This window comes from Thermobia domestica, chromosome 1 (genome assembly GCF_964235325.1).
Source record: "Thermobia domestica chromosome 1, izTheDome1.hap1.1, whole genome shotgun sequence".
In the NCBI taxonomy this organism is placed as follows: Eukaryota; Metazoa; Arthropoda; class Insecta; order Zygentoma; family Lepismatidae; genus Thermobia; species Thermobia domestica.
This window is the reverse complement of record NC_137454.1, coordinates 291987007-292004331: the sequence shown is the minus strand read 5'-3', so window position 1 is coordinate 292004331 and position 17325 is coordinate 291987007. Positions and strand designations below refer to the sequence as shown.

The 17325-nt window shown below is 35.9% G+C and overlaps 1 protein-coding gene across 2 annotated transcripts in view; it reads right to left on the bottom strand.

Moving 5' to 3' along the window:
* LOC145661408 (uncharacterized) overlaps positions 1 to 17325 on the bottom strand; it is a 176950-nt gene that overhangs the window by 84162 nt on the left and 75463 nt on the right. For both annotated transcript variants that reach the window (XM_081726710.1, XM_081726713.1), the window contains exon 5: positions 3349 to 3471. In XM_081726710.1, coding sequence (XP_081582836.1) covers positions 3349 to 3471 — 123 coding nt within the window. The remainder of the gene's footprint in view (positions 1 to 3348; positions 3472 to 17325) is intronic.

Here is a 17325-nt window from a genome sequence, read left to right as displayed (position 1 = left end):
AGTTTATTCTTAATAATAACAATTTGTATTGATTATTTTCTCAATGATTTCGGAAATTTAAATATAAACCCTTTTTTTGCCAGGATACTTACTTTTTCTATATTCACATATTAATGTACTTTAATAAAATGTATTCTAAAACTTAGTTACGATAACCACACCAGTACCTAGAATTCTGTTCATAATTTGATATTCATTAGTATTTAATATACAAAAATGATTAAGAGTCTCAGAGGCCACCAAAAGGGTTAAAGCGATTTTTTAAAATGGAAAATCCAAACTCAGCTTCACGTGTTTACTGAAGTTTATCTAGCACCTGGAAATATGATCTAAATAATATGTAGATTCAATGCTGGCCTCAATCAACACTATTAGTACTATTTAAAAATATGTGTTTTCCACTACGATTAGAAATTGCAGTCATCTCGTACGAACTGTGCAATAAGGCAAACTGTTTATTCCTATTTTATTTTGCTTTCTTAATGCTATTGATAACCTACAATGGGCCGCGAACGCTTTTACAGCCACAAAATACGTGGACTACTAAATAATTTTCCTATTAGTAACACTAATTCGGCATTGCAATATACTTCAACGGTTCACAAGGTTGAAGAAAAAGAAGTTAAGCTAAACAAGCAGAAACGGTAGCCGGCACCCTGTTTGGTTGTAGTATCATGGTGGTGGGATTATTATTGTGATCAAAAAGTCATGCAACCCATGCCACGGCACAAATTGCTATTCTTTCCTTTGTAGCAGATGACAGGTGATGGTAACTTCTAGTGGCGCACTACCCAAATGGCACATTGCTACAGCAATATGATGTATACACTTGAAAAAAAAAAAAAAAAAAAAATTGTATTGTTAAAGGGTATATAACGAGCCTGAGTTACGAAACCACTGCGGCACGCTATACAAAGGCATATTCTGGGAAGGAATCTCGAATAAATAAAGCATTAAACATCTGAACGATAAATTCAAAAAAAACTGGGAGTGTGTTACATGCTCCCGAAGTGTCAGTCTGAGGTTATGACCAAAATCAAATTAAAAGATATCAATGCAGCTATGTGGAGTTTCCTCCACAAAAGTTCTTCCACAGTTTGTCAATTAAAAGAGGTGTCTTACGGTATAGCATGTACCGATGTAAGGAAGTTGTTACGAATGATTCCGTACAAAATCAGAGTTGTGAAGCAGTAAGTGCCAGGCTGAGTATTGTCAATGGTTCATGGAGAATGTAACGCCTGATAAGCAGAAGCTGGACGACTGCTACTGATCAGACGAAGCTGGGTTTTACCTCAACAATTAAGTGCATTCGAAAAATTCAGGTTTGTGGTCGATTGACAATTCGCATGTCTGCATGGGTTTTCTCTTCACACCCACAAGGTCGGAGTATAGTGTTCCACGTCTCGAAAAAGAATGTTTACTCTCTTCTTCCACACAACGATCAATAGTGAACGTTATCTTGAGGTGGTCAGGCAATTTTGTGCTACTTCCGATTGATTCGAAAAAAAAAAAAAAAAAATGGTTTCAGCAGGACAGTGGAGCTCCCCATACTGCTCATGTGGCCACGGAGTATTTGGAGTCGGTGTTACCAGAATACATCATTTCCAACAAACTGTGATCACTCTGGTCTCTCGACTTCACTCCAGACTTTCTCTTACGGAGATATCTGAAGTCGGAACTTACACAACTTATTCGTATCCTCTGGAAGAATTGTACACAAATACTCAACGAATTGTGAACAACATTTCACGTGCAGCGCTCCAGAATACGTTCAGGAACATGACCAGAAAGGTGCGTATGTGTGAAGTAGGAAATGGTGGGTATTATCTTTTGTAGTGCCTTTATAGGTTGCATGACTTTTCAATCTCCTGTAAAATCAGGTTCTGGCCATTTTTCTTATTTGGGTATCCTGACCGGAAGTCAATTATGACCCATTTGCTATATCACTCAACTAGCAGAGCGCAGGGGTAGAGTGATTTCTTTTTGCCTCTGTGGTTTCACATAAACAACTACTAAGTACATAGAACTTCGGATATGCAGTTACACGTGTCAATTAACATTTCTCCAGTATAAGGGCACTCTTGACTTCTATTAAGATCAAGTCAGATCTTCGACCGAGGATAAACGATGATGCTTAACGTATTCATTTCCTTGTACGCATTAAAATATTAATATATAATAAAGTAAAATAAAATATTTACCTTAAGTGTGGGGTACTTTTCCTTTATGCCTAGAGATACCAAAATACAGGCCGTAAAAAAAAAAAAAAAATCCCACACTTAAAGTAAATACTTTATTTTATTTACTTATACAATAATGTTACATTATTTATAAGAGAGTTGAGGGGTGAATTCACTCCATAGCCTGACGTTAACCATAAGCGATGTGGACAAAAAAAAAATCAATGAACACTCACGAAAACAAACAAAATGATAGTTAATCATGCATTTTAGAGATATGGATGAATTCACCTCCTTGTTTATAACTATATTTCAATATTTCAACCCCGAACAAGAAGAATATGTCTTAATATATGATTGGGAAATCTTATTTTATATATATTGCATCACAATCGAATAGTTTCTATAAAAGTTACAGTTAAAAACTGTTTTCTTATATTATGTACACGAGCAAACACGAGTAAATTTACCTCCTTTTACCCTCTTATCCTTGACCGATTTCAATCCAAAGCAAAAACGATCGAAAATCTCTTAAGAAAATATACATTATATTATGTTAAAATTGTATAATTTTAACCAGTGTCGCAATGGGAAAAAAAAAAAAAAAAAGCTTCTTAATATATTACGTTCATCTGCAATATTGCGTTGATGTTACCCCGCTCTTACCATCTTATTTATGACGGGTTTGACTTCAAACAATACCCCTGTTTTGTTATGTTGGAAAAAGGAAAATGCCAAGTTTTGTTAAAATCGAATACATTGTATGAAAATTATCATGGAACGGACATACACACAAATATTGATTGAATCTAATAGTACAAGCTCGCTTATGCTCACTTGAATTAAATAACTAACAAAGTTGTTGAAATTATACAGCATTTAGAATATGATACTTACTTATCAATTAATAAACATAACGTACCTTTCACAATTCAGTTTTAAACTACCTCAAGAAGCACTTTTACTGCAGTTTATATATTTTACATATTTAAAAATTTTAACTATTTTTCACACCTCTGATGGATTTTTAAGGGAGACATTTAAAATCAAACACTACAACCATCTCAGTTCTTATTTGTTTATTATGAATACTTCATGAAGTATATTTTAAAAAATCGATATTGTTGGATCTATATTTAATCTTACTACAATATGTAACAGTACTTACTTCTCTTACTAAGTATATCAGCCAGCAAAACTGCCTTTTCAACGATTTTACCATTTCGGTGCTTGCTGTGACGAGTAGAGCGCTTAGCATCACTTATTTCTTTCTTCAACAAAATGAATTGCTCTGCAACAGAGAAAAAAAGCAATATGAGAAGAAACCAGATATTTGAGCTAGTGTACACTCATCTATCTATCCATATCAATCATTCAAACTATTCACATTCTTTGGCAAGCGTAGGATTTTATCAACGGTGTGTATCTTCGTTTCTTTGAGGTATTCTTACAAGCTCATGTATCGAAGCATATATTTACAGATGGCTATTCACTGTAAGAATACAAATGTACAAGAGGAATGCTTTAGAATTAAAATGAACGTAACTTACTATTTCAACATTTCATAAATGTTCTTGAACAATTTGTCCATTCTCTGAGATTACATAATTTAGAAAGAAAAAAATTGGTTAAGCTTATAAGAATGTGAATGGATACTTCATTCCGGTTTCCAAGAAACAGCACGAAACATAAAAACAAATGTATTGAGAGCTGCCAAGTCCTAATTAATTAACTACATGGATTAAAGAACCCAGAGGTTCATCGTCGTAGAAACAAGATGATCGTTAGCTTCTGTCTGTGCCAGACTAATCCAGACGGGACTGGTACAGCCTACTTCGCAAAGACTTGTTATGTATGATAAGACAGAGGTCTTTCACAACTTCATAGAGGCTGGGCGCATTTCCCATACAAACAATGAATTCTGCTCATCTTAAACGTCTCCAACTAATAACTCTTTTACTGGTGACATTCATTATGTAATTTTCTCCGTTCATTAATTTATTCGTTTGTTTTGGTTCGAAACGTTTCCTCAGAACTTTGTTTTCGAATGTTTTCAGCTTGTGTTCATTCATCCGTGTTTATGTACAAGTTTCACATTTAGAGAGTTCTAGGGACAATACTTTTATATATATATATATATATATATATATATATATATATATATTCAATTTTAAGCTCTTCGATATTAGAGCTTTAGAATTAAGTAGTAATAGGAACTTCTCGTCATCAATCAATTTCATAGCTACCTCAACTTCATTTATTACAATTGTACCTACATATTTAAATTTGTTCATTTTCGCTACTTTAATGCCATAAATTATAATGCTTCGTCACTTCGATTAACATTTATCTTTGAAGGTCCATTGAGTGAACGACATACACGATTTGTTTATTCTATTTCATGGCTGTTGATGTTTCCAGAATAGACAGTTTGGATATGAATGTTCCACTGATTAAACGCCTGATTCAAACTCCTTATTCTAAAAAGACACATTAAAATTGTCTTACATTTTCCATTTTAATTTGTGACAAGATACACTTTCAGAGATGAAAATTTATGAAAGAAAACTGAGTGTAGAGGTCTAAAGTGGTAAGTTACTTTCATTTTAATAACTGAATATATTTTACGTAACAATTGTATATGACTATTATTATTGTTAAGGTTCGGAGCAGAAGTTTCCTGCCTTTATCACATCTTAAATTGTATTTATGTAGTTGAGAAAGGGCGGCGACGCAACTGTCGCAGCCGTTGCAGCATTTGATGTTACTCCTGCAAAATGACGCAGGTCTAGGTGCTTGTTGCGATCTACCATTGATCGATCGCCAACAATATGATGCTGGGTGGGTGACGTCGCCACAACTTGCAAATTGGTAAGTGAGAACACCGACGCCGACATCAAAGCAGCACCTTAACGAAATGGTACCAGTGGATACTATCAATTGAATCGATCTTTCTTATGTTGGTGCTTGTTAGCCACTGCGTCAATATCTTTTTAAAAAGAAATAATTTGTTGGTAAATATCAAACAAAAATTAAATTTCCATAAAACATTCATGGCCAACAGATATCATTTCTTTTCAATTTATAGTTCATTTTGTAAAAAATAAAATAATATAAAATTGAGGGGAAGGAGTATTTTTCTTGATTTTTATACTGGTAAATTGGAAAATGTTCAGCTTTACTAGAGTAAGTTAAGTAAATAGGTTCAATTTTTATGCATTCAGAATGCAATTTTCAACATTTAGTACCTAGATAATGAATAATGTGATCACATTTTAACGAGATATCAAGAATAGTAACTTTAACAAGAACAAATATAAGCCCTTTACAAAATGTCCCAAATTAAGTTATATTACGCATTATACGAGGGTCATTGCACAAGTCATGGCAACTATTTTTTTCTCGAAAATGGTAACGAATAAAAAAAAAAAAATCTGAAATATGCAACTGGAAGGTTAGTTCATATGTAAACATTCCATGGAGGGAGATGGATGAACACACAGACCACCATTAAGATATAACACGACAAAAAACAAAAGAACGAACAAAATTTTGCCGTTTCAAACGTGTTTTATTGTCAATTGCAACGGTACACAATAGTACAGGGAAGAAACACTTAACTGTGACATCTTAAAGTCCCTCTAAGTAGTCTCCCAAAGAATCCATCACACACTGTCAACGCTGTGGAAGACGCCGAATAGGCCTACACATGGCCTCACCTTCAGCGAATCTTCGGATCTCATGCGTGACTGCTGTAGCAGTTTTCACGTGTTCCACGAAATGGCTCTTTCAACTTTAGTATGAGATCATAATCGCAAGGTGATAAATCTGGCAAATATGGTGGATGCTCTAAGATGTCACAGGTACGTGTTTCTGCTCTGTACTATTGTGTACTGCTGCAATTAACAGCAAACACGTTTGAAACGACAATTTTTTTCGTATTTTTTTTTCGTGTTGTATCTTTACGGTGGTATGTGTGTTCATTCATCTCCCTACATGTAATGTTTACATATGAACTAACCTTCCATTTGCGTATTTCAGATGTTTTTATTAGTTACCATTTTTGAGAAAAAAAAATAATTGCCATGACTTTTGCAATGACCCTCGTATGTAGTAGGTATCACTTAATATTGACGTAAACAACGATATTATATATATATATTACTACTGTCACATGTTACAAATTGACTACCGAATTCACTACATGATCTGTATTGAACATATGTGGAAAACATTGAAAACAGACGTTTTATTCGATTAATGCGTACATTTCCACTTCAGGAATGAAGCAAGATGTAACTGTAGCTGGGTGCTATGGTCATACAGCAGAGTGCACACGTGGCAAGTCACCTTCCACCACATCGAGAACTGGAAATGTGAAGTGTTACAAAGGAAAGCACCCCAATATTAGTGCAGGATTTATCCACATTCGAAAGTCAGCGAAATTTAAGCATACTTTTCAATTTATTAAATTCTTTACATACCACTTTGGATTATCTTTCTAAGTCCAATATTAAATGAAAAGAACTTGAACCAATATAGACAAAAATAAATACATAAATAAACGAAATCTCGTCCTGAATTAACGACAGTCAACCTACAATCCGTGTTTCCAAAATAAAAATAACGTTTGTGAAAAGAGCAAGTAGTAATACTGCAAATATACAAGGTCTGTATGATAAGTAATGAGACTCGCCGCGCCGCGGCGCGCGTGTCGCTGGAGCGGGTTTGTCGGTGATGGAGGATGTAGGGGGGGGTCCGAGCAAAGCAACGCACCGCGCGTCAGTTGGCTCCGAGCCTTAGTGGAGCGCGGACAAGCCTTGGACAAAGCCCTTGTGAACATTCTTGTCACGGCGGAAAATCAACAAACATGGAGGGTTCCATCGAACAGCGTTATGCGATCAAATTTTGCGTTCGCCTGGGGAAAACGGCTACTCAGACGCTTTCTCTCATCACGGAGGCCTACAAAGAGGAAGCCCTATCCAAAGCCCAGGTGTTTCGTTGGCACAGTGCGTTCCGGAACGGCCGGGAAAGCGTTGAGGATCTGGAGAGGGCTGGACTTTCGACAACAGTGACTACGGACGAAACTGTGGCAAAAGTGAGGGATCTCCTGAACTCAGACCGTCGATTATCGTTGAGATTGATTGCTGATGAACTCGATATGAACCACACAACAGTGCACAAGATTGTGACGGAACAATTGGGAATGAGAAAAATCTGTGCGAAACTGGTGCCGCGAGTGTTGACTGACGAACAAAAGCAACGACGTGTTGATTGTTGTCAGGAACTGTTGAACCTCATGAACAGTGACCCTAACTTTGAAGATGACGTCATAACAGGTGACGAGTCGTGGGTGTTCCAGTACGACCCTGAAACGAAACGTCAAAGCGCGGAGTGGCACACTCCTGCGTCCCCGCGCCCCAAGAAGGCCAGAATGTCGAAGTCAAAGGTGAAAACAATGTTGATTGTTTTTTTTGACAATGTGGGGGTGGTCCACAAGGAGTTTGTACCCCAAGGACAAGCCGTCAACGCCGCCTTCTACAAACAAGTCCTTGAGAGACTGCACAGGAGCGTCAAGCGGAAAAGACCGGCGATCGCTAGCCGGTGGAAGTTGCATCACGACAATGCCCCTGCCCACACCGCCTTCTTAGTGACCTCCTTTTTGACCCGGATTGGGGTGGAAGTCCTTCCACAACCACCCTACAGCCCAGATGTGAGCCCGGCCGACTTCTTCCTCTTCCCGAAGCTGAAGCCACGCTTGAAAGGAACCCGTTTTGCAGACGTCACAGCCATCCAAGCAGCCGTGACCACATTTCTAAAGGACATGCCGGCTGCTGACTTCCAGGGGGCGTTTGCAGCGTGGAAACATCGATTGCAGAAGTGCATCGACGCAAGAGGAGAGTACTTCGAAAGCTTTTAAGTCACTGTACAGATCAGATCAATAAAACAATGTTTCCAGACCTGGTCTCATTACTTATCATACAAACCCTGTAATTATTAAAATATAATAAAGGAGTCAGAAAATAAGGATTAAAACTTATTTGTTGACTATGAATAACAAAAAATAAATGTACGTGTGTCTGAATGAAAAAGATGGACAAGGAGACAAGGAAGGGAGAAAGAGTAGATTTACAATTTCAAAAATTTCAATATTTATGAGATGGCTGCAGCCATGAAATATGCTACACTTACAGGATATGTGAGATTAATATTCGGCGGATTTTGATGGATTTTTTTTTCAGTAACATCGACCTTGAATTTTCATTAATTCACTTATACGAGTTTCTTTTCCGAGCTATATCTACATTAGGGATTGGCAAAACCGGTTTTATAAAAACCGGAAACCGATTTCTAGAAAACCAAAAAACCGACATTTCGAATTTTCCCCAAAAGGGTCCAGTTTTCCACCGAAGCCGGTTTCGGTTTTCTCCAAAAATCGGTTCGGTTTTCTCCAAAACCCAGTTCGGTTTTTCACCAGAGTAGAGTTTCGTTCTCCGAAAACCGGATCTGTTTACATCAAAAGCAGTTTTATTTTTAAACATATTGGTTTTTAAGCATATCGGTTTCGGTTTGCACTTACTTTTTATGAGAATTTACACATGTTTTTGAGTTTCTTTCATATGTGTTCTCGACGCATGTTACAATGCCGTTTTTGGAAAAACTGAAACCAGTTTCGATGAACACTGAACAGGTTTTGGGGGAAACCAAAACCGGTTCCAGCGAAAGATCGGGTTTATGAATATTTATAAAAACCGGTTTCGGTTATCCTAAAAAACTGTTCTTGTACCCATCACTAATATATATATATATATATATATGCGTGTGTGTGTGCGCAATTAAAAAGTTATGGACAATGGTCACCTCCCATATTTAGTGCTCTTAATATTTTTTGAAATTCAATGTTGGTCTTGAGGCTATATGGTTAGCATATGCGCCTTTTGAGTGGGAGACCAGGGCTCGATTTCAGGTGGAACCTCGAGTGGTTCGGATCTAATATTAATGTAGTGCTACGTCTTATATAGCCTCGGTATTGAACGGGAGGCTAAACTTCTAATCAGCCACCCAACAATCACCGTTGGTCTTGATTTGTGCTTTCACGTGATGTAAGAGAGAAAATCTATATGGAAGGAAGTGTATGTTCATGTGTAATTCACGTTTTATCTTATCATTTTTCTTTAAACAATTAGTGCTAATAAGTAGTCTTTTGCGTCTGATCTAATTCATTTAGATATCTTTTGGAAGATTGCATTATCTTAATGTTATCAAAAATATTTTTAAAAGGCTACTACCTAATGCGATAAGCAAACCAAACGAAGGAAATGATAATTAACTACTTGCAGTAAGAAATTTTTGTTACGAAGCTGAAAGTAGTTCCTACATGCAACGTACTTATTATAACTGGTAAAGTTCTACATTTCTTATGTGACACATACAACTCTTCAAATGAAAAGTAATACAGTTTTAGTGTTATTAATTCTGCAGTGTGTAAGTGTATATTTGTTACTGGGTGCAATAGCTACACCGTATGTAAACTCTGCACATATAGTTCGGCGTCACATACAATCAAATTCCTTAGAAAATGCAAACTCTATCACTGAAAACCAAACGGATATTGTGTTAAGTAAAGATACAATTATTCCTGCCACTACAGAAGTGTTTAGAACTTACACAGAAAAAAATCCTACAACTGTAAAGGAATGGAATAAAACACCAAAAAAATCAAAACGAAAGCAAGGCAATCAACGTAAATTTCAACAGTCCTCAACAGTAACTGTTCCCAATTATCCCAGTGTGGATGTGGTTTCTACTAACTCGACACCGTTTCTATCATTAGACATTACCCCCGTCTCGGAAGGAGGTTATAGTACTACATCAGTTTCTAGTGTTACGGACTATGACAACTTAGCCACTTCCAAAAGAGAACATTTGGATAGCGTAAGCATCAATTCTGATTCTACCACTCATTATTCAACTGTGATTCCAACTATTAGAACAGAACATGAAGATGGGAGGTCAGAAATAACAGCCAATATCACTGATTGCCGGGATTACTATTATGATGGAGTGTTAACCGCGTCACCACCAAAGAGAGTTATAGAAGAAGGAAGTATTGTTAATTTAACGTGTACATTCGAAGTTCCAACACCTGAAACAGTTTTAATCGTGGATCCGTTACCAATTACTTGGGTATGCGTTAATGATACAAAAAGTGTTTGCAATGGGACCATTAGTCAAGTAGTGAGTAATAATACCATAAAAGTTACTTCGATATTGGAGCTAAACGTAAAAACCAGCAATACTGGCGTGTACACATGTGTTCTTGAATCGAATTGTTCTCATATTAAATCGTCATCTATATTTCTACATGTTTATGAAGAACCAAATTATTTTACAGATTTAGCAATTGCTAGTGGGCTTTGTATCATACTCGCAATCTTGATCTTTGTGAAAACTATGTGCTTTTCCAAGAAAAAACGGAAGACTACTCATGGCAACATACTAACAAAATCCGGTAGCATTATCCTACATCCCATGAAAAATTTACAGCTTCCTCCTGGTGGTTGGGAAAAAGTTCCTGTGCTGCAACACTGTGACGCATTCACGGAAAATGAATAAATATATCATTTTTTAAAACTTGCATACTACTATAATATAGCTCTGTTTGTATTAATACATTAAACTGTTTGATTATATATTCTAACACCATTACTCGATACAAAATAAGCAGTTATTTTTATTAATTCTCATTTTATATATTTATCAAATAGAAACGAATTATGCATATTAAGGCTAAAATTACTCAGTTCACAGAAGTAAACAATGAATAAGCCTTTTTTTCTAATTCTGCACACCGATCTAAATTTTATTCAAACGAAAGATATGAAGCTTACGCTAAAACAGATACCTGTCTTGCGCGCGCGTGCGCGCGTGTGTGTGTGTGGGGGGGGATATATATAAAGCAATTACACATATGTATACAATGCTGACGATGTCACTTGCCTAATCTCCGGAACATTTTCGGAAAACCAACACAATTATGAACAAACAGCTTCGCCGTATTTCTTGGCAGTCCTCTCTCTGGTATGTGTTGTATAAAAAAAATTAACCCATATTTTCCCAAATTATTTTTTTCTTGTTTTGTTGTAGTTTTTCGCTTTAATTAGTCTATTTAGAGTTCAAGTAATATCAAGAAAGCGATAATTTATTTTTCTGATCGTTTACCTGTGCGCAGTAGACCACCCCAAAAATTGGGCAGTGGGCACCGGATGGTAGGTGACATGAAAAGTACTAGTAATGACTAACTGCACTTTAAGTATATATTTACAATGAAAAATGAGAGCGAATTTAAACATTTTGTTCTATTTAGCACTTTCTTATATTTTATAAACTGGAGTACAAAATATTAATAGAATATAATTCAGAAAAAGTATATATAAGTGTATATATAAGATCATTGTAAATACACACCAGTAAATAATGTAATTAAGTGATACTTTTCTGTAAGCAGACCAGTGGCGGATCTAGCCTGGGGTCGGGGGACTTAAGCTTTCCAGTTTTTTTTTGAGTAACAAAAATAATTGAAGCTATTATTTATATATTTTTGAAAGTTTATAGTAAACTCATTATATAACATCATAGTCTGGTTTAGGTTAGCTCCCCAGTTTTTACCTTCTAGATCCGCCTCTGAAGCATATACGTGCATCATGATTCGTAACTCCATCAATCTTTAGGAGGGAAAGTTCATGAAACAATTATCATTAAGTCCGCCATTACACTTTATACATGCTTTAGTAATATTTTTATCATACTCTCCACACCTTTTTTGTGTTACATTTTTTCCTATTGGATGTCTGAAGTTGTCTAGTCAAACATAGTCAGGAATACGTTTGTTGCTTGCCTTCCGGGTTTCTTCCTATAAGTAGTCGTTGTGTATAGCCTATGTTCCCATACATGATTGGATGACTCTTCTTATAAATGTCAAAAAGTCCGTGCTGTTGCTTTGCCTTCCACCATGTGCTAACTTGTATAAATGATACGCGTTGCATATTGTTGCATTAAGGATACATTCGAAATTTCTGGTACCATTCCTTCATACGAATGTAGACTCTGTAAGCAGCAATATTTTTATCTAACGTGTCAACATCCCTATCAACATATGTATACTGCAGTGTAAGTTGGTTGACCTATATCAATTTTTCTTCTTAGTGCTTCAGTCCAACGCTTTGCTTTCCCTAATGGAGATACGCATATATTATTTATAACAGCATTAATAATACTATTATCTCTGTGCTTTACAATTGTTACGCCTGATACTATATCTATTATCGGATTATATGAGCCATTTAGCATTTTCTTCATTTTTTGCGGTTGTTGTAGAGTTGAAATAAAGGGTTGTAACGAAATAAAACAATATGTAATATATTCGGTGTCATTATAGCGGTCTGCGTTGACGTGAAGCAAAATTTGCGTTTTAGTTTGTGTAATCGTAATTATGGCCATATTATCTATCTATCTATCTATATATATATATATATATATATATATATATATATATATATATATATATATATATATATATATATATATATATATATATATATATATATATTAATTGTTTGCGATTTGTTGCAACACGCAAATCTTGCGTTGACTGATACGGAATGTTGTTTATTATTTCATTTGTATGTGTGTGTGTGTGTCTAAACTTATCTTAAATGTGGGTAATGCAGATACAAGAAGCAAATAACTTTTTCTATTTGTATCCAGATTGCAACTATCAGGTAAAGTTACGCGAACCAACAACTTCTGCAGGTTATATTCCCACCATGCCTACAGTTCTCATTGCTTCATTATTGGGGCGTCTGAGTTTTATGTCAATTAACAATATAAAGCCATAATATTCATAGAAGATATATATTGCTTTTGAATATGAAAGGACCTAATACAATGAGAAATGAAATTGATCAAATTTAAAATACTAAAAGATAGAAAATGCAATTCACTTTTTCGGACTCGATATTTTCTTGAGTTTCCGCCAAATTCACTCCTTTCCATAAGCACTAAATAAACAAATAACAAACGAAAATTGCAGGCCCTGTGTTTCCACATACCAAACCCATTGAACAGTAAAATAATTACTTTTAAATAACATAATAGGTAAAAATAAAAATAATAAAATGTAGACCGCCGCATTTTGGGGGCAATGGGAAGATATAGGTTAAAATCAACCAAAAATTAAACAAATTACTTACACAACACGCAACTAATTGGTAATTTAAGAATATAAGCTCCCTATATTGCTATGAAGTATTATTATTCAAACCTGTATATGGAGAGGTATATTACAGAGTAAAATAATTCAGAATTTTGTTACAATTATGTATAACTAGGGACTGAACTAACAGTTAATATCTATGTATAAATAAATCTACAGATATGTAGTGGATTTCACTAGTTGCTAGATTTTTTCCGCAATATACTTTTCTTCCATTCATTTTGTAATTTCAAATATTAAAAAAAAAAAAAAAAAAAAAATGGGTAGTGGAGTGAAAATTCCAGATTTGAGCCATCCTCCCATACAGAAATTTGAACCTCTACAACATACAGATACCTATCAATTTAATGGAAACACCTGAACCAGATATAAGTCAGATATCTGGGTTGTTAACGGTTAGGGGGTGGCCAAAACGCAGGGCTGTTGGTAGTGGTGTGACTCGACAACTTCGTACTACATGAGGAGCAGTAGAATTACAGTGTATAGTTAACTAACCAGAGGATGATAGTATAGAATGAGCGATATCTCTGATTTCAAAAAAAAAAAAAAAAAGGCAAATTGTTGCCACTCGGTTGTGCGGTGCAAGCGTGACGAAAGTGGCAAATGTGTTAGGTGTGTCTCCAGAAACCATGACCAAGGTGATAGTGGCCTACAAAACTCACACGTAAGTGATGGAGGTACTCAAGCAGCACGTCCTACAACCTATCGACAACCACATACGGGTTTACATGACATGAACATACGACGTAGGGTTCCACAGGCAAAACCGCTGATAAGGGATCAGAACGCTTTAGCACGACGCTAATGATGCTGCAAACAAGCAACATAGAGTGCTGTTGAGTGGAAACGTGTGACACGGTCGAATGAGTCACGTTCACCTTTTTTTACGTTACAGGCCGTGTTTATGTGGCGGACGCTCCACCGCGGTGTCTCCGCCCATCCCTGAAACATGACAGTGGCTCTGTGATATTGTGGTCCAAAATTCATGGTTTTCTGTCGGTCCTGTGCTGACGTCTACCGGTCGCATCATTGTCCGTGATTCCAGTTTAGGGAGCCATGCGCATTCTATATTTTTGACCTCGTTTCCGGACAATGTTGCCATGTTCCAGAATGATAATGCATCAATTCACATAGCTAGAACTCTTGCAGCATAGTTTAAGGAACACGGAATGAAGATGAACACATCTCCTGGCTCGCCTAATCCCCAGATCTGACTGGTCCGTTTTGAAGACTTAAACCCGGCACTAATTTCCGCCTCCATCCGCTCTCACAGAACTAAGTAATGCATTATACGAGAAATGGTGTAATATTCCAACTGCTACTATTCACGATCTACATGACACCATTCCACATCGAATCAGAGCTGTTCTAAGGCAAAAGGTGGTCCAATGCACACTCTTTTCAGGTGTTTTCATGAAACTGTAGTTTTCGTACATATACAAAATTACTTGTTTTCACACTGGTTTATTTTATTCCTAAAGTTTTTGAATTTGCTTTTATGTTTATCTTAAAATTATATTTGAAAACAAAAACATGTCTCCTATTAACAGAATATAATAAAGCATCGATAAGAAACAAATTTAATAAATTTATGCACCAATAACTGAATGAAAAAAAGAGTTTGAAGTCAAGTGATGTTTGATAATTATATTAGACACTGATTTTACTTATTAATTATTTTAGAATTTTGTTGCTGGAATTAATGTTGAAACGAAGTTCTAATTGTTATACAAATCAATTGAAACTGTATAACAATATTTACATTATTATATAATTGCCCCTATTTTTTCATTTTTCATAATATTCCTATTTCATAATATTCAGATACTTCCTAATATTCATAATAATAATAATAATAATAAAATTTCCTTTCTTTATTTCGAAATGAAAAAATGATGTGTAGATAGTGAATGTAGTGTCGATATACAAATCTGGTGATCGAAATTGTTAAGAATTTTATATATATATATATATATATATATATATATATATATATATATTAGACTGCCCACCTCCTGTTGCGCAGGATCGTGGGGGGAAGAGGTATTGATATGTTGTTGATCTTGAACCTTCATGAGCAGCCACTGTTTGATTCATAATTCTGAAAGCTTTTCTTTTCTTTGCAGGCTTGCATGAAGAGGACAGTGTTCTGTAGTAGTGCCGGAATCATGGTGAACAGTAAAGTTGAGCAGCGCATTAACATCAAATTTCTGGTGAAATTAAACAAAATACCGACGGAATGTTGTGCAATGTTAAAAGAGGTGTATGGTGATAATGGTATGTCATGTGCGCGAGTCTTCGGATGGCACAAAGATTTTCAGAAGGCAGGAAGGAGATTGAAGATGATGAACGACCCGGCCGCCCTTTGAGTTCAAGAACGGACGAAAATGTTCAAAAAAAAAAAAAAAAAAATGAACTTTTGCGGAAAGACAGACGTCTGAGCATTCGGATGATCGCAGACATGACGAACATTAACAAAGAGACAGTAAGACAAATGTTACATGACAAAAGTTTGTGCAAAAATTGTCCCGAAAAACCTCTCTCAGGAACAAAAAGACATCGAAAGACCATTTGCTGTGACGTCATGGAACGGCTCAAAGCAGAACCTGACTTGCTAACACGTGTCATCACATGTGATGAAACATGGATTTTTCAGTATGACCCCGAGACTAAGCGTCAATCCATGCACTGGAAGACTCCCACCGTCAAGAATGTAAAAAGCACGAATGAGCAACTCAAAAGTGATCCTTTCTTATCTTTATTATCTTTTTTCATTCAATTATCTTTATTTTTATTCCTAATTCTGTTTCATCGAATCCGATAGGAACAGAAACAGAACGTTGAGAACAGGTTTAAAAAAATGTACGCTAGTTGGTCTCGAACTAACCTCTAATAGTGCCTTATAATCTATAGCCATTCGGGTAGGGCGACACCATGCAGTTGAAACAAACGTGTTTCGAGTAGCACTTCTTGTTAAAGGATGAAATGTATTTTGTATTTTCTGACGTTTAAGCCTATTTCGCTCTAATGCAATATGTGTATTGACTTTTTCATATTTAAGGTGTTCGTTACTTTGACAAATGTTGTATGTTATTGATATAAGTTCTATTACATATGCATTCACACATTTATATTATTTACAGGATTATTTATGATCTTCCACGGAAATTCACTGGTGCATACGCAGTAGAAACAGATCCACTTTTGAAAGAAAGAAAAAACTATTCTCATTACTTTTTTGATGGTTATATATATCAAGAAAAAAGTTATGATATTTTTTTTAACGTCCTCTCCATTAAGTGTTCCCACTAATAATCGAACCCCGAATTATTATTCTAACGTTAAGCGTATTCTCATATACACACTATGCTTCCAGATGGGAAAAACTATGTTCATAGAAAAGGTGGATTCAAGAACTTATACCTATCAATCTACAACAAATTGCGCTTACACCTTTTCAGTAACATTTCTTCTCATAACGTCACTGCATAAGGTAATTATATGTAATATAGTGTTACGCAGTTATGGCTGAACAGCTTCAGAACCTTCACGGGAGAGTTTGTAAAGTTCTTACAGCCAGGATGATATTGCTATAACTGAAGTAGCCCCCCCGACGTTTATTTATTTTAGTGTATATACATGAGGCGCATCCAGAAAGTAACTTTCCCACGCGTCCCATAGCTAGGAAACCGTATGTTGCGCGAAGCGACTGCGTGCCCTTGAGAGAGTAAGGTCCTAGCATGGCGCATGCGCCAGTGAAACTTCCCTAGTGCTCTGACAAGGAACGTATGCGAACCGTGACAACTATATATTTCTGAAAATTGGTACCCTGACTAATTGTGGATCGCTAATCATCGTGGTGATACTCAC